Genomic DNA, 18,596 nt, shown 5'->3' on the forward strand with positions numbered 1-18,596 from the left:
GAAAGAGACAGCAAATATTAATGACTTTCTGTCAAAGTCTTGAAATCAAATCACAATGAAAGAGGTAACAAAACACTGTTATTGTATGTTCTCCCAAAGAACAATATGAAGCTCTGATTAATTAGTGCATTTTTTAAAGAGAACATCTCTTTTGGCATCCTACTTCAGTGTAGGACTGCCATTGGGGAGGGCAGGGAACAGCTGTTTTCCATGACAAATTCAAGCTTGTCTCTGTGGGTGAGTATTTCTGTTTGTGGTGTACCCCGCTTAGTACCAGACCACTGATTTTTAGTAATGCAGGCTCTGTCTTTGAGGCACAAAAAAAAAAGGGTGAAGTTGTGTAATAATTTGGAGGTTGAAAAATTCACTGCTTGATGCCTTCAGCAGTAAATTTGACCCTGGAATATTGAGGGGTGTTAAATAAATTGGACAAAGAGGTGTTTGGGGAGTAAAAGTGCCAGACACACTGCCATGAATGAGCAATTAGATGTTCAGGAACCAGCTCATCAGAAATTACATGCCTACAATATCTATTACTGTAATGACCTTGAGAGTTTACTCATATTCTCCCTTAACCTAATGAGCGTGCTGAGTATAATCAATTACGTCTGCAATTAAAATTGTAATTTGTCTAACAAACTTTCTTCACTTTCAGACACTTTTTAACAAAGCCTGTTACATTCTGGCAAGAGAGAAATATTAATTTTCTGCTGTGTTCTCATTTTTTCACTTACTCTGTGGCTAATTTCTTAAATTTTATTACCTCTCGCCATTATTTTTTAAGTTTTCAGCAAATTTAGGAAAGTTTCAGTCCTGAATGTCATGGGATAAATACAACATTTAACTGCAATTTATCATTTCCCAGTAGGGTTTGCAACCTATCTTTGTCTGCTTACTGAAATTTGTTTGCATGTTCCACTCAATGGTTGCTGCAAATATTCTGTCTTTCACTTCTATACACACACATCCTTTTTACTGGGCTGACCAGAAGGTATCCTGCTGAACAGAGCTGACATCTGTTTGCAAGCTCAGATGTGCTGAGGTCAGGTCAACCCAACATAAGAAAATCACAGCTCTAACCATTAAGGAGCTGGATGTCATTCATTGCAATCTGCTGCTGATTATAGAGTCAACCAGGCAGGCAACTATAGAACAACTTTTTTGCTTATGTATCCACTTAGAAAGATTCATATGGAAATTCAACATGATAATCATAAGAAAATGGAAAGAACTGGAGGGTGTGTGTGTGTGTAAAATGGGTCCATACATTTTTTGTGATGAACAAGTAAAGGAAACACTTCCACTTCTCAGGAAAGGACAACCTCGGGTCTTCTAATGTACAACTGGCTCCAAATTCCCAGTGCTGAATCCCTGCACTAAGCTCAGCAGTTTTGAGTGAAGCCATGTGTCTCTGAATGGTCACTCGTCTGTGCCAGGGCTGTTCTCTGCTGGCAGAGAACAGAAAGGGCTTGGCTGGCTCTGCATCACAAAAGCAGCAGCTTGGTTTCAAGTCTGTGAGGGCCAGGATTTGTAACTGAAAGCATGTGTCTTCAGGGCATCGCACAAAGATGCGCAATCAAATAAAATCAACCTAGAGTAGTGCTCTACCCAAGGCAATATGCTCTACTAAAACCTATAACTAGCCTACCTTTGTGAGCTAGCTCAGCAAGAGCATGCTCCCCAGCATAAAAGCAGCTAAAGGCATGCCCAGCTCCATACAGATGTGCAGGCTCCTGCACAACAGAACAAGCCATCTTGTCTCCCTGCTTCAATCTGCTGCCAGGCAAGCCCAGCGAATGCAAGTAAAACACAGCCCTAACTGCAAATAAAAGAGATGCCATTTCTCATCCTGCAATCTGCTGGTAATTATAGAGCCAGCCAGGTAGGCAACGCCTGAGCCACAGATACCATCAGGGCATTGCTGTGGCACAGCACTGTGGAATTCCACCCAGGGAGCTTTCTCTCCCAGGACAGCAGCATTTTGGCAAGCAGCATTTTTCATGCAGAACAGAATTAGCTTTGACACTCATTTCCTGCTCTCACAATCTGCTTTTAAAACTCCCAATTAAGTGAAAGTGTGGTAAACTGAGGAACTTTATTTGCTTACTTTATTTCTCCAATGTGCCTTTTTCCCAGGACCTTCACATACTTAAGGCTCTCTATGAAATGTTGATGTCTATCTCAGAAATGAGGAATGATGAAGCTGTTAGTCATACAAAATGAATAAACTTTCCCACAGAACTGAGTTCCGTATCCTCAGGATTTTGGATCTTCGTAGCGTACTACATCTGGATGGAGCTTGGAGGATAACTGACTGCTGTGGAAAAGCACAGGAAATGAGGAGAAAAATTTCCTTTGAGTACAGAAATACCCACAAGTCACTCCTCTCAATATGCTACAGATAATGAATAAACTAGCCTATATTTTGCATTTATTTTTGTCCACAAAAATCTAATCAAAGTTCATTTTTTTAAAGAAACTCAATAGTTACACTAAATTAGGTTACACAGAAAATTAAATCATAAATCCATGTAACTAGGCCCTGCCTCTGTCTCTCTTGCTCCAAAACACAACTTTGCTCTCTTGAGCATCTCATTTAATTCTAAGAGGCTGATCTTCCAAACTAGTTATGGATTTGATCATTTAATAACATGAAAGAAGTAATTGTGTGTGGGAAAATTATTATTTAATTAGGCCCTACCGGAAATCAATAGCCATCTATTAATTCATTAATTTATGTATCTCTTGCTTTTATGTGTGTCCACAAAGCCTGTGAACTTTCTACCTTCACTATGCAAAAGGAGGTGCCCCAACGGTATATATTACGTAGAACAAATAACTGAGCAGCAGGAATGCACGCATGCCTTATAGAACTAACTGCAGGACAAGGTTTAATACTGAAAACAAGGAAAAGAAATAAATCAACAAGGCCTATTCTCCCCAGGATGCCTGCTAATTCTCATTAATGTTACTGAGAGATACTAAATGTATATGCACTGAGGGGAGTTTATAAGAACCTAATAAATCCTGGTATTTTTTCCCTTCCTTTTTTTTTTTTACTTGATAGTTACTATAGGAGGGAACTCCTTCAGGTGAAGTGGAAGATATTTAAAGAATAAAAACAATATATCAAATTATGCTTCCTAGGTTTTCTCAAACATGCTATTTTGCATTCAGTATTACTGGATTTACATATATGATTAATAATTGCAGGTTTCAATGATAAACTTTATGAATCAAAGAGTTGCTCACACAAGTAGGGTCAAAAATGTTTGTCTAGAAATGGCAAAAGCTCCATTGACTTACTCCACATGTTTTCACAAGTGAACTGAACCATTTATACCAGAGAATTATCTAGCCCCAGACACCAAGGCTATTCTACTTGCATGGGAGATTCGAAGACAGGTTACAGATTCATATTCTGCTAGATCATAATTCTAAGTGCAGCTCAGGGTGGCCTCACCAAAAGGCCACAACTGAAAGAATGGCTTTTGTTGAGTTCAAGTATGACTTATTTGCAGAAAAACCTATCCGCAAATAACAGCATGAGCTGAAAGACTCCTCAATCTGGGCAGACCAATCACCCTGTAATGACAACTCCTTTCCAGCTAAGGTGTGCTGGAAGGCCAGATAAGAAAACACCACAGTATTATTGGCTTTTCTATACCTTCTCAATAGAGAACTAATAAAGCTCATTCACAGATCCATAAAAAAGAAGAATCAAGTGCTACCTCTGGGCATTATCTTTACCTTAAATACTAAAAACTAGACTTGAAATCAGACAGAGAAATTCAACATTCTTTAAATCAGATAGAGGGATTCAGAATTTCAAATATTAACATCTCTAAAAGCAAGATCAAGACAATCATTCACGTGAACACTTTCCATCTGGTCTGGTTTATTTTCTTCCAGCCTCTCACAGACAGAATTTGAATCAGTGATGCCAGGCAGACCACATGAAATGAAGATTTTCACGGTAGCAATGAAGGAGGTAACTCACAAAAATGGAAAAGAAAATAAAATGGTTTGATTTTTCAGAGATAATAATCTAGGAAATTACAAAAGGAGAAACCATTTTTCTCCTTCCAAAGACCTAAGCAATCTAGTGAACACAGGATGTCTTTCTCATCTTCTGCCATTACCACAGGCTACAGATTTCCCCTGCTTCTGTCTGCAAAGCCTTGCTCTGAAGGGCACTGGAGAATTTATTAGAGGAGATGTGTGCATGGACACACCGCACCTAGCACTGGTTCTTGCACACAGGTACAGGCAGAAACAAATCTATTTAGTCATTCTCAGCCCAGAAGCAGAGGCAGCCTCTTAGCCCATGCTCAAGCTATCAGATCCAGCCTAGTTGCATCCATCCACACAGACATAACCTCAATGGGTTTCATCCATGATGAAAAACTGACTAGTTTCTCAGGGTTCTCCACTTGAGCATGCTGTCCCTTCTTCCCTCCGCACCTTCACAAAGCCAAGCCCCAGGTCATGGAAGAGGGGATGAGAGACAGAAAAAGCTCAGGAGAGAAGCAAGACATGGTACAACTGCAGGACTCAGAACAACAAAATGTCACAGACAGAGGTGAGCTCTCCTGGCATGGCCAGAGCAGGACAGGGCCCTGTGACCCTGCTGCCTCTAAAGGACAAAGTATTATTGACCCCAGTGTGCAGCACAGACCTCTGAAACACACAACTAGCTGAGATACTGCCTGGTGGAGTCACTACGTGAGCAGCACTGCATAAGCCTCAGGTTTTTATTCACTACAAGCAAGTAAAAGGAAAACGTGAAATGGTGAGCACCACACAAGGTGTACTGGCATCCGTTCTTCAACCTGAGAAACTGCTATTCCAGCAATGTTTGCATCACCAGCCAGTGCTAGCCTTTCCTGCCACAAATGAGGAAGGGCCATTTGATAAAGTTCCAGAGGCTGAATTTTAAAGGCATATTTCAAAGCCTTTCAAACTACAATTTAGCTTCACAGAATGAGCAGTGTATGAGTGGTCTTGCCAGAGGGCAACAAGCAACTTTCAGGAGGGATGGAGAAAATTAGGCTTGAGAGAGGGGTTTGGCTTTGTTTTGCAGGACGCTCTTGGCTTGTTCAGCCTCCTTTGCCATAAGCACGATACAAAACCACTGCAGCATCCAGAATGATGGAGTTTTGGTTTGTTCGGGGTTTTTTTTAAACAGTAAAAATATTACATACTCTTCACCCTGTGATCCTGTCTGGAGCTTGCTGCCCAAGTTTTATTCTATTATTTTAACCTCAGTTTTCCATTCCTAAATCACTTCAAGCAGAGGGTTTTCTTTCTCTGAAAGAAAAGTCCTACATGGTGCTTCCAGAACAGATTAATATACCCCAACTACATCAGATATACTTGTATTTCAGATGTGCGTAGAATATCAATGGGTTACAGGACACTGTAACCGCCTACTCTTTCATGTGATAAAGGAACACAGGGCTAGGAAAGGCCTCCATTCCTTGCTACCACATGTAAAAACATTACATATACTGCTTTTCCTATTGACATTTTTAAGCAACAAACTCATTCAAGCTGTGCAGGCTCTCTGGAGAGCCCCAGGGACAGCTTTAAGTTGACAACTCTTTCATTTTCTGAAGGGGATGTGACTAAGGGGAAAAAAAGTATGGAGCCATTTTAACATTTTCTTTATCATGGCGTTGGTAAGGTAGTCAGGACTTCAACAAATGGGTTCCTTTTGTCTGGCTGAAACTGGGTCATTAACACAAGCAAAACACAATGATTCTGCCCTTCCCTGGGAGACCTGGGATGTCACAGCATCCACCCACACAGCTGAGGCCCCAAAGTCTAACACACACCAGTCAACTGAGAAGGCCTTTCCATAGGAATACCCAATAAACTCAACCACAACCAGTTTAAGTGTGGGTAAATACATACGCTGGCATGAATAAGTCTGTTTTGCACATGACCCTTTGGCATCCCTTCTAATCTGTGGTCAGCATAGGAATAATTTTATGGTGGATCCTTGGAGGCACCAAAAGCAGTACCTGATAGGTAAGGATGCAAAGACAAAAGTGTCAAATCACGGGTCAGGGCACTGGCACAAAACAGTCTGTCACAAAGCATTATAATAATGTTTAGAAAGAGTTAATCAGAAACCTAATATTAATCAGAAACCTAATAAACTGAAAGGTAGCTTTGCAACACTTGTTTAATAAACAGCACCTACTGCAAAACACAGAACAGCATCAAGTTACACATTTGAATTCAACAGGAATGCTTTTGCACATTTCTTGGTGAGTTACATTCTAGCTGAAAGCAATGTTTTTGAACAAAAAAAACCCAAACTGAAAAAAACACAAAGTAAGCATCCCTGTTATAGGAAGAGGTTTATGGGATATGAGCTTGACAAAGACAAAAAAGTATTATGGATGAGATGGAGCCTGGAAAGAAATTCATACACTAACCACACAAAAATTAATCTGAGAGTCTTGACTGTGCTATTAATGATTTGAGACCTCGTGCATTGTCTGGGATTTCTAGAGGTTTTACATTTACAGTACAAAAGGCTATTTGTGAGACCTGTACTCAAGAGTGGCATTTGATTGATTGTACATGCTCTGAGACAGAGAATGATTTAAATGTGAAGCATATTGCTGTAACATGGGAACAAAGGAGTAAAAGATACTTACTAATTAAAACATAGGGTTTTTGATCCTAATCTCCGTCATTGTGGGGCAAATGAAGAGCAGCACTTGGAGTAATGAATGGATTTCTCAGTGGCCCTTCCCCTGTTGTTGGGGGGGTTTATCACAATGTGCCAGTTCAGTAAAATGGAAAGTATTTCCAAAAGAGGTGTTTTTATAAAGAAAACGATTTTGTCATCAAAATACCCTGTTCTAACATTTTCAGAGGAAAATTCTTCCGCCTTCCTGTTAGAAATATTTTCTCATCTTGAAATGTAACTGTGTTTATAGCAAAAAAGATTAAAAATGAAGAGCTTTTTACCTCCCAAATAAACCCTTCTGAATGACTGATTTGTTCAAGATTCTTCGTCATGAAAACTGTAAATATCTGAACACACACCAGGAAAAAAAACTCAGTATATTTAAAATGCTTTTGTCAAAGCAGGAGCTGCACAGGACAGTGTGAGGAGCCCTGGCGGTGCTTAACCCTTCCCTGCAGTAATTAGCTCACTGTGGTCCCGGCACCATGGGGTAACTGCTCACTTGCCACTTGGACTAGCTGCTGCACAGTCCCCTCAGGGCTTTGCTGACACACGATGTGGCTGCTGGGCATAGGGACAGACACATCTGTGCTCCCATGGGCATTCCTGAACGCGCACACACCTTCATGTCATGCACATGCAAATACCTTTGCAGGTCTGCACGTGTTACCTCCAGTTTATCTCTTGCCCATTGACCTTTGGGAGAACAAAACAGCCGGCAGCCAGCACTCTGCAAGTTGCTGCTGAAGAGGATAGTGCCCAGCAAGGGAAGAGTGGCATGCTGGATGTGGCCAACAGAGCTGCATGACTTTTTATATCTGTATATCAGTATACAATTTAAACAAGTATTTAAGCCCACTTAGTTAACTTAGTTTAACTTAGGGTTAATAACTCTTGACTAGCTCTGGGGGTATTTCTGGAATTAAACTACCAAAAGACTATTCATCTGATAAATCCATATGACAGGAAGAAAGGGCAGAATTGCATGGAAGAGTAAAATCTTCCTTCTCATTACCATTCTGCAACTTCTGAAATTTCTTTTACTTTCCTCATTTACAGTTGCTCGCTTTTAATTCTGTTTTGGTTTAGTTTTTTCTTTACATTCTAATCCATACACATTCTCTGTTTGTCCAGGGTCAAGGAATGATATTACTTTACAAGTCCAGGGTACAGCATGTCATGACATTCACCACTGGAAATTCAAAATCACCCAGATTCAAAACCATCATAATTCACTGTTAAAGAGAATCTTTCAAAAGTTTCTGTCCCCATCCCTGCAGGGAACTTCACAACCCAATATTTCTGGATCAGACTTCATCATCCAGGTCATCATTTCAATTTATTAGTGCCTTGGAGCATTCGGTATTCTCAGTTAGGATGGTGTCATGTCCATCAATCACTAGGCTGTTTCCACATTCCAGATTTTCTTTCACCTCCTTCAATCTTCAAAAAGCTTCTATAACTTTACATGGGTGTGTACTAGACACAGACACCTCTTACTCACGTTTTAGGCACAGGAACTGCACAAATTACAAGGGCCTTAAAAAGCGTTTTCATTCTAGATCCTGTATATTATTATTTGTATATAAGGAGGGGTAACAGATCTACCAGTGTCTATTTGAACTGCAAGCATAGCAAACAAAAAAGCAGTATGATGCTTTTCCTGGAAAACTTATAGTTCAACCAGAAACTAAATATTACACATAATTAACAGGACCTGGCAAAGATGAAAGTGGGACTCCGGAGTTATACTACTAATTTCATCATAGAAAACATTGGTCTGGCCAAGCGACTCAAAGAGGAATTAGACCAACACAAGGCAGACTTTGAAAAGAGTCTTGAAGGAAAGGGCAAGAATTATTATCTTCAGTGAGCAGAAAACATAACAAAAAAAGTTAGCAAAAGGCTTTAAGGAAGGAGGAAACAAACTGTGTGGATTTCCCTGCTGCTTCCCCATCTCTCTAAAGGTGCAGCATAATTCTGGCTTTGAAAATATACACCACTGACATCCCATCAAAACCCACCCTAATCTAAGTATAGCACTTAGGAAGAAAATTATGAGACATAGCAGCAATGAGACTACTGAATCTGCTGTACCAATTACCTATCTGCAATATTGCATATTCTCCAGTCAAATACCATTAGTGTGGTTCTCAAAGCAATTCACAGACACTGCTGTACTTCATCAAATCAGTTTCGGACATCCCACAAGCTTTCAAGAGAATCATATTTTTTAAAAGTAAAGCAAACAAGACCATTTGTTTCCATGTTTTAGTGCAATCTGGTTTTCAATAACTTGCTTCTTTCTCCCATGTTTTTTCTACTTGGATTTTTATATTTGCGCAGAAGTAAGAAAAATCTTTGCATTTCTCAAACATCACCTTTTTTTTTGTTCTTTTAAGAGAGCAAAAGGTGGTTTCCCACACTCTATTAAACTAGGGCTCATGTCTGCCAGTGTGCAGTCAAAGAAGGCTGAGGCATCAAAAGTATTGCAGTTACTGAATTTAGTCCTTCTATGCAATGAGTCTGCAATGCAATCTGATTACATTTAAAGACTCAAACCTGAAGTCCAGTACTTCAGGTCCAGAGATAAGTAGACAAATAGTATGAAAGAGCAATCTGCTCTTTCTGTGAGTTTAAATAAACCCTGGACTCCACAGTTTAGGTTAAGACTTCTAAAGAATCCAAGCCAGGTGGATTGATTTAACACAGCATTAAAAAAACACCTGGGAAAGAAAAACATGTACATCAAAAACTAATCATGAGACAATCTTCTCAGTGTAAAATAATTAGTGGAATGTGTGACATAAAATACACTTTTTGCATGTATACCCACACTGCTACCATCAGACTCGCTTCCTCATTTATTTAGGTGAACCTGTGATTGGCAAACAGGCACACACTTACTCATGGATAATACTGGAGGTGCTTCAGCTGCTGGAGACTTCAACATTGCTGCAGAATAGAGTATGTGCTCATATGTGTTTGTGCAATGTAGGCTTGCTGTGCAATATTATCTTGTCTCTACAGATAAATTAACTGCATCATGCTCCTGCCAGCTTGATTTGTTTAGCCTTTACAGAGTACAGAGTACACGGAGTTTCTTGCGATTGAATCTCACATAAAAGGTAAACCTGAGAGTTTATTCTGTGCTACGCTATACATCCACCAAGGCAGCTAGAGCATTTGCTGACTTGATGTTGAAAAGAAGGCTATAAAATATACCAGGGAAATCTTGAAACGTCACTCACTTGACATAGTAATAAGAGCCCTGCATTAAGATGCAGAGCTGATTTCCCTGATCCATGAAATTGCCTGGATATTTAAGGTTTTCTCAAACAGAACCAGCATGAAACTCTCACCCTCCGTTCCTGGCACAAGGACACCGTGGGTTTTGTCTTCGCCAAGAAAAGCAGAGCTCAAGATTGCAGATATAAATATTTTTTAAGAGATGACCTTAAGACACTTTCTTTCATTTCTCACGTAAGAAGAAATAAGTATTCAAATTGACTTTAATGCTGAAAGATGGTTATGATTGCTGACACATTTCTCAGAGATGCTCGGGTTCTCTCTTACAAGTTTGTAAAATCATCTCTTCCAATAAAACACAAAGTATGCAAGCCTACGACCACCTTTGGAGGGGGATGTTGTGCTTCTCATAAATAGGTGAAAGGGCTGGAATAGACACAATCTGAGGACAGCTACGAAAAATATTATGAAGGAACATATTGTATTATTTTATGGTCTGAGACCCAGGACATGGGTCAAAATTCATTAGCAAATGTTTATTTCTAGCTGTTAATGGCTAAAAAAAGACCCATCTACACTTCATAAGTATTAGTGAGCTGAGGGTCAGGTATAATTTCTTCCAAGGACCCATCCAAGGCAAACACACAGACGGCAATAATGGGGGATGGACCATAATCTTCCCTACAATGCACTCCTGCAGGCTCTGCTAGCTTAGATTCAAAGTAGGACAGTATCCACAAGGAAAAGAACACAGCAGTAATCGAGCTACATGTTAAACAGCTTCCCATTAGGTAACTAGAAAGGTTTTAGTCCAAGAGGCTTTAAAGAACCCTGGCACTGCAGTACATGATACATCTGCCTGAAATCTGCCCGCACCAGCACGATGAACATGTAACAGGGGCAGACAGTCTCACCACTGATTAATATCCAAAATCATACTGGAAGGGTAACCTGCTTTAGACCTTGTGCATGCATTGCACACAGAATTTTCATAGCCTCCATAGCAAAGAGAGACTCAAACTGAGGTCTAAGATTTTTCCTGGCCATGGGTTTCCATTCCTGGTTGACAAAGAAAGAGAATTTCCTAACCTTTTTCAAATAAAACTTCTCAGGCAGATTTTGTCTTCAGCTAGATGGTAGTTCTTCCCATTTTGTTGTAAAACTTTGCACTGACCAGTTTAACAGCCAGTACCGATCCCCTGCTTCCTGTAATTCTTTTCCTACACAGCACACACAGTAGCCTGTATCTATACAGGTATCCAGAATTACACAACACATGGAAAGGACTCCTGAAGCCATCTGGTACGTGATCCCATTCAAAGCAAGAACAGCTACACCTAATTAGCTCCTGACATACACTTGCCTACCCTACTGAAACAGAGTTTCCCCAAACTCCCAGTGATATTTTTTGTGAGGCTTTCCTATTCTTACTATTAGAATGCTTTTCTAACATTTAGCCCATTCCAGAAATGTTAATTAAAAGTTCCCTTAGAGGAAGACAGCATTACCGTGCATTCTTGTACATGAAAACACACACAGAAACACATGACACATTGAATTTAAGGTTCCTAAATTATATGTAAATCACATAGGTAGGTTTTCAAATTTTCTGATTCAAACAGTTTAAATGGAACCAGCTATTTATGTATCATCTATCTGATTGTTCAATTTAAAGATCTTGATCATAGTAATTTCTTCCCCAATTCAAGTTTTGAAAGCTCTCAGTTCTCTGAAGAGAATAGCTGTTGGCATTTTTAGATGATAAGCATCCCAAAGTGAAGATGATAAATTAATGTTGTCCAATGATGCAGAAAAGAAGACAAATGCAAACTGTTAATCTCTGATTTATGAATAAACACTCTTTATTACAGAATCTAGGGGCTCTCAGCTGTAAGACCTGGTCATTTTCATCTCACTGCTTATTAAAAGTGTGAGAAGGAAGCATGAAAGGGTGGCTACCATTTTACAATACATTAAACAGATTAACACTTCATACTCTTTGTCTCCAGAAGGAATAAAAAATGATACAGAATTTCTTGCCTTTTTTAGACCTACACAAGCGTTTGTTACTGTTCACAATCACAAAGGATGCAAATTTGTACATCTATTTTGCTTATTCATATTAGAAAGTTTTCAAAAGTTTTAATATAATCATTCCTGTATCCTTTTCTTTACGCAGAAAAACCAATTGTCCAAGATAGTAAAACAAATCCTGTGATCTGCTTCTTAAAACATGTTGGTCTTAATGACAAAAATTATATCAGAATGTATTTAAATATAAATATTTCACCTATCAACAGGCATTCCCAGTGAACCCCACCCAAGGCACTCTAAAGAGGAACCTGTTTTGTCACAGTACTGAAGTAAATTCTATTACATTCCTGCATCACTCCTCAGCTTCTCAGAGCTTGGGAATTTTCTGATTCCTTTTTCTTTCTCCCTATTACCTTTCTCTTATATATTCACGGCAGGCAACAAAAAGGAGCAGGAAAAATAAGGTCAATGCAGCAAATTGGAAAGAAGTAAAATGTTTCTATACGCCATCATTTGCTTGTTAGTTATCTTAATCAACCCAAACAGCTTCTTTGAGACATCTAATTTGATTTCACAAAGTGCTAACCCACAGCCATATTTGACTTTCCTTTGATTCCAAATGTGAAAATAGCCTTTATCTAATGTTCAGGCATATAATCTAACTACACATGCATTTGCAGTATGAGGCAGTGAAACACGGCTGGAGAGTCATCTTGGATGTTATCTATGTTATTACTTAAGTGAAGAATATAACCATAAATCCTTCTCTTCCCCTCCACCCCTCATCTTTTTTCAGACGTACACTTAAAATCTGTGTTTAAGCTTCACTGGCCCCATTACATTTGAACTTCAGTAACAAGAATGTGATATGAATATACAGAGAGAAAGCTTAGACAAAAAGGTATGTTTTCATAATGTGGTTCAGTTTAACTGTTCCTATAATTAGCTACAACTCATTAGGCAATAAAAAGACAAACAAAGAGATTATGAATAGAAGGGCAATATTTTCTCCATAAAACAAACAAAAGGCTTAAACAGATGCTTCTTTTCTAAGGCTCTTCTTGCATAAATACACCCAGCAGCTTAGAGATGGTTTTATGAGTGATTTTTTTTTCCTAGAAAGAAAACCTGTAAACATTATCCTGTGCAAACTCAATAAAAACTATTTACAGCTATTGTACACTTGGGATTTTTTAATCTCAAGTATAAAATAACGATACAGCAATGGTCTGCAGATGACTAGCTTTGACTTTTTATTAGTTCTTATAATTGTCTCTTAATTTGTATTCTACATAATAAGCACTCACCTTCACTGTCTGTCCAGCTTCGGGACCATCCTGTAAGCAATGAGAGAAGTCTCAGGTTAGAGGAACTCACAATGACCACACAGGAATTCAGAAAATCTTATTCAATAATAATTTACACTGAATTGTACTGTATGTTAATTTAGCATATTTTCCTGGGGACCATTCAACACAAAGGTTTTGGACAAGACATCTTTCCATCTCGGGCCATGGCAAAGTGAGAAACCACATCTTAGACCATAAAACCAACAGTTGCCATTTTTCATTCTTTCAGATCATATTTTTGAATAGTTAGCAACAGATTTCTGATCCTGTAAATATAAAATCATACCCGTGAGAATTTAATCAAAGAATGCTTGCTTAATTTCTTATTCTAATGAAATAGGCTTAGTCTCATGATTTCTTGAAACACAGCTCTTTTTTTAGCATAAAAACACCCAGCAAAAATAACTGAAAGGTCAGAATTGATAACATATTTACATGGCTACATCTCTTTGCCTGCAAATAAATAGCTGTGAGCAGGAATTACCCGTTTCCTTCACAAGCAGTGGGTTACCTGCTGAACAGCGTGATGTGTGGCTGCCTTCTCTAGGTCAGTCCTGCAAAGACTTCTTTGAAGAAAGAGTATCTGCTGAAATACTAACAAGCAAGCACTGCATTTGGGAGCATTTGCAGGCTTATTCCAAAGTTTTGCAGTTAATTAATTATCCACACTTTGCTGGTTTGTCTTTTAGGTTTCTTTTGATGGCAAATCTGGCAGACTGCAATGCGGTCATTGTGCTGCTTTTTTAATTATTATTATTTTGCATTTATTGCCCCCTGAAGTTTGAATGTCCTTTTGTCATTGGGCTAGGGAAGAAGGTTGAAAGCTTGATAAAACAAACCATTAAACCTCTTTTAGTCACCTGGTTTACAAACCTGAACTGAAATGGTGAGTGAGGTGCCGCAGAAGTGTTTCTCCACCACATTGCCAACCCTTTGTGCCACACAAAATAAATCCGCCACTTCCTCAGGACACAAATCACGGAAACGCTCCACCGGCCGCAGAGGACAAACAAGGACATCTGAAGGTGTTATTGTCAAGGCACAAACGCAAGTTTGAGTGATCCAGAATGAAGTGTCTCAATCCCCAGCCCATACCCACTTCTGATGACCTTTGAATTGCCTAAACTCTTCTCCAAGGATTATAGCTAGAGCAACCACAGCACAAAGCTAAATACAGAAAATCATATGATATTCAGACGCTTTGTTCAGAAGATTCTCAGATTCCTCAGCTATGGTCAAAAATGACTAAACAAAGCTCCAGCAGGTGTCCCTGCTCTTGGCAGTGGGGTTGGAACTACATGATCTTTAAGGTCTCTCCCAACCCAAACCATCCCATGATCATGTGATGTGTTAAGAGTGAAACATCTTCAGGAAATCAAAGCTTTCAGACTCCATGTTACCACTTTGATGGGGAGATGCTCATATTTAACATCTCTGAAAGTCTGAAACATTTGTGATTAAAAATGGAGGAAAGCCAAAGGAATTTATGATGGGTTTGATTGTATGATCCGAGACAGCAGTTTTACAATTCTTTTCCACATATGTGGTATGTACCTTTGATAATCTTGATCTTGCTCCTCTAATTTTAGGTACCCAAATGTGAAAAGCTGACCATACGCTTATAATAGCAGATCTCTTAATTCTACATCCCATTCAGAGGGAACATTCACCTGTTGAAAATATTATGTCCTTAGAAATACATTAAGATAAAAAGATTATTCCCTTTTAAGCACAGTGTTCACAACACTATAAATACACTTCAGTTTTATTCTAGCTTGGTGACTGCTCTTCACAAGTCAGTGAAATGGAGCTACAAAGTAAACAATAGAAGTACATAGACACTATTCACTATATCTGATCTGTTGTGCTCACAGAAATTAATAATTGCCATGATTCCTCAATTGAAAACTAATTTTATAACATCATTAATAAGGTCCAGAATAGCAGAGTTTCAGTTGCGTAAATCCAAAAGACAGGGACTTGGTACCTGATTCTTATTTTAATTCCCCGCAGACAGGACTTTTTTTCTGACTTACAGTATTGTGTTTGCAGAATAAAGACTTTAAAATCACCTTTAACACCACTTGAACTTTCAAGAGCAAAGGCTATGAAAATTAACAACTTATTTTTTTCAGTATTAAGGCAGGTGTTCAAAGGACTAACTCAAGAAAATTAAGTTCCATGCCTTTGTATTTGTCATGCTTATTTTTATTGCATCTTGAAGCCTTCAATTATTCAGGAATATTTTCTATACTCCAGGAAAGGTAACTCGCAGATGCTCTGTAGTTAACAGGTTCACACAAAGGTTACATCAACCTGATTTTCAAGACTCACATTTGGAATAAAGGTTAATACATGCAAGAGACAGGGTCGGAACTAGATGATCTTAAGGTTCTTTCCAACCTAAACCATTCTATGATTCTATGATTTATTTCCATAAACAGACAGACAACATGTTTACCTTCACTTAGTTTATCGTAGGCATTGCATTTATAATTCTGATTGGAGAGAAACCCAGACATCTTCTGGAAGTGAAGAAGTAGGGTAGGTTTTGATCATTTTCCAGAGTCCAGATGAGGACAGACAAGACTGTAATGGGTATTTGCTAAACTGGGAGCAGACATTTTGAGCAAGCTCCCAGCAGAACAGTACAAGACTGGCCCCGGCTGTGGGTGTTAATCTTCATTGAAAATCTGCCCCCACACAGAATCAGCTATGCCATCAGTATTCTTTTTTTCTTCCTGTTACAACTTACGGTATTAAAGTTTAAGAAAGGAGAATTATGTATTTAGAAAGCAGGTACTTGGAAATAAACCAATCCTGCATGGGGACAGAAAGCCTAGTTTTGTGGGGTCTAGTTCTAAAATGCTGTGCCTCTTGGCAAGCTATCGGGCATAATAAATCTCCTGTAATTCATTTGTGCCTTCCCAGCACACTACACAAAGCACCTCCATAAAGGATACTAGTGGCTGAACTTAGGGCCCAAGGGAAGAGCTGGAAACTTGCTTGGCAGACCTGATTTCCATACCAGGAATAAAGGAAAAGAAAACTAATTAATTTTACTCATAAAAAGGAAATCCATGTCAATACTAAAACAGGAAAAAGGACACTCGCTTAATCCGAGTTCATTTTTCAAAAGGAGAGAAGGGAAGCTTTTACCCTTAGGGCATCTAATACTTAAGTAGATAATTATCCTTCTTCTGCAGCACTGCTTTATTATCATGGGTCAATGAACCATTTATGAATGAAGAATTTCCCTTCACTTACCTCTAAGCAAAACTGCTGGTTACATTAAGACAAGTTTCCTTTTCCCCGCCAGAATCTCTTCCCAGCGGTTTCTCACACTCTCAGTCTTGCACATGCCTTGCCAGCAATTGCTTGTTCTCTATCTAGCTCAGGGCCACAGCCACAAGTATGAGTTTTTGCATTAATCATGGATTCTTCAGTCTTCTGTTAACACCAAACTACTTGCCACTGTGATACGTTGTGAAAAACATGGGCTGAATGTTGCCTGGGAGAGCTTTTGTTTCCATAGCACACAGCAGAGGGAGAGTGTGCTGGTTGTGACCAAGACAGGACATCTGTTTTCTCTTCTTAATTCTGTCACTAATGTGCTCTGTCATCCAGGCAAGTTGTCTCTGTACCTTTCTCTCTCTTCTATCACATTTTATCTGTCTTATCTGCTTAGATAGCATTTGCAGTTGGTGCAGTGGATGTTTTCCTATTAAGCCACGAGGCTCTTTGCTCATGTGGGGCTGCAAAGCACCCCCGCAATATCAAATGATGCGCTCATAAGCCATATTGCTCTGCAAAAAGGATTTTCACTTCCTCCTTACGTTACCAAGACTCATTTACAACTCAAACTAGATTTTAACCATATTTTTGTCTTTCAATGTGATAAATAATTCAAAGGCACAATCACACATTGGAGCATCTTTACTGAACTTTCCATCATTTCAAAATAATTCTACAAAGAATAGTGACAGAAATTCTGAATCAGAGCTAAATTAACATAAGAATGTAATTAGGACAACATTCAAGTTATATTTAACTATGAATACATAAAAAGGCAAATGTTAAAATGAATGAATGGATCTGAGGTCATTAGGAAAACAACCATCCACTGCAACATTGAATCACAGTTTATGACTACAGTTTTTAACAGTAGGATAGTTTTTAACTTTGTACCCTGGTCAGATTTCAATCTGGATAAATGCTCAATTCACCTCAAAATTCTTCCTCAGTTTAAAATTAGATAAACTGTTCATTGCTTTCTGCAACTACCCACTGCAAACACTGCTATGAACTACTACTGATGTGCTTCAGGTGACTGTGTATTAAAGATGCAAGTGAAAGTGAGACTGTACTCATGTCTATGTGCAGTTACTCCTGAGACAGAAGCAGCTACTGCTATCTGAGATGCCTCAGCACATACAACTGCCACTCCAAGAAGGGCAGGGGTCTCCCATATGCTTTTTGTCCTATCTGTCAGCCAGGTGGGAAGCCTCAGCCATCTTGGGCTATCTGAAACAGCAGTAGGTGTCTATGTTTGGACAATGGCCCCCACCTTTACAGAGTGGCTTAGCAGAACAAGGGGCTGATACCCAGCAAACGTACTGCATGAATGAAGACAGCATTCTGCCTTCAGAAAGTTTGAACTTTATGTTTCCTTTCTCTAACCGCCATAATTAATAACGTCATGATTTCTTTATTCATTCTGAACTGCTACTGACTGATGAAGTTTCTATTTTTAAGCTTTGATGTGTACAGCTGCTATTTCCTTCAAATTCTCTGAGTCAGCCCACATCATTAGAGTATATGCAATTTAATATGTCAATTTTAAGGACTGGAAAACCTTTACACTTTATTATAATCTGTGAGCATATATTCCCCTCTCTGGATCTTGCAGGAGTCTCTCAACAGCCTTACTTATTTTCCTAATACCTACATAGGCATACACAAATCAACATGCATACCCTCACACACACTAAAAGCTCCATTAAAGATTCATTAAACAATTAGGAATGTCAGTATTTTCCAAAGACTACCAGTAGATAGTAGACTAAAACTCCAGGTATATTAGTGGAAGTGCATAACCATAAAGTAGCAGTGAAGCAACACTGGGTCAGACTCAGTACCCTCAAGCTGGCCTAACACCTAAAGGATAACCTATGATTTCAACGAAATCACTCACTCTTATGTATCAGGTACAGCAGACCCCGCCCTGCACAACCTTGGGAGGGCTGTTTAATGCACCG

At 39.0% G+C, this 18,596-nt stretch overlaps 1 protein-coding gene across 4 annotated transcripts in view; it reads right to left on the reverse strand.

Moving 5' to 3' along the window:
- The window catches only part of FHIT (fragile histidine triad diadenosine triphosphatase), a 570,190-nt gene that overhangs the window by 131,351 nt on the left and 420,243 nt on the right, over positions 1–18,596 (reverse strand). For all 4 annotated transcript variants that reach the window (XM_065687536.1, XM_065687534.1, XM_065687537.1 and 1 more), the window contains 2 exons: positions 14,212–14,357; positions 13,297–13,326 (listed from right to left, as the gene is read on the reverse strand). In XM_065687536.1, coding sequence (XP_065543608.1) covers positions 13,297–13,326; positions 14,212–14,357 — 176 coding nt within the window. The remainder of the gene's footprint in view (positions 1–13,296; positions 13,327–14,211; positions 14,358–18,596) is intronic.

This window comes from Lathamus discolor, chromosome 7, assembly GCF_037157495.1.
Source record: "Lathamus discolor isolate bLatDis1 chromosome 7, bLatDis1.hap1, whole genome shotgun sequence".
NCBI classification, from domain to species: Eukaryota; Metazoa; Chordata; class Aves; order Psittaciformes; family Psittacidae; genus Lathamus; species Lathamus discolor.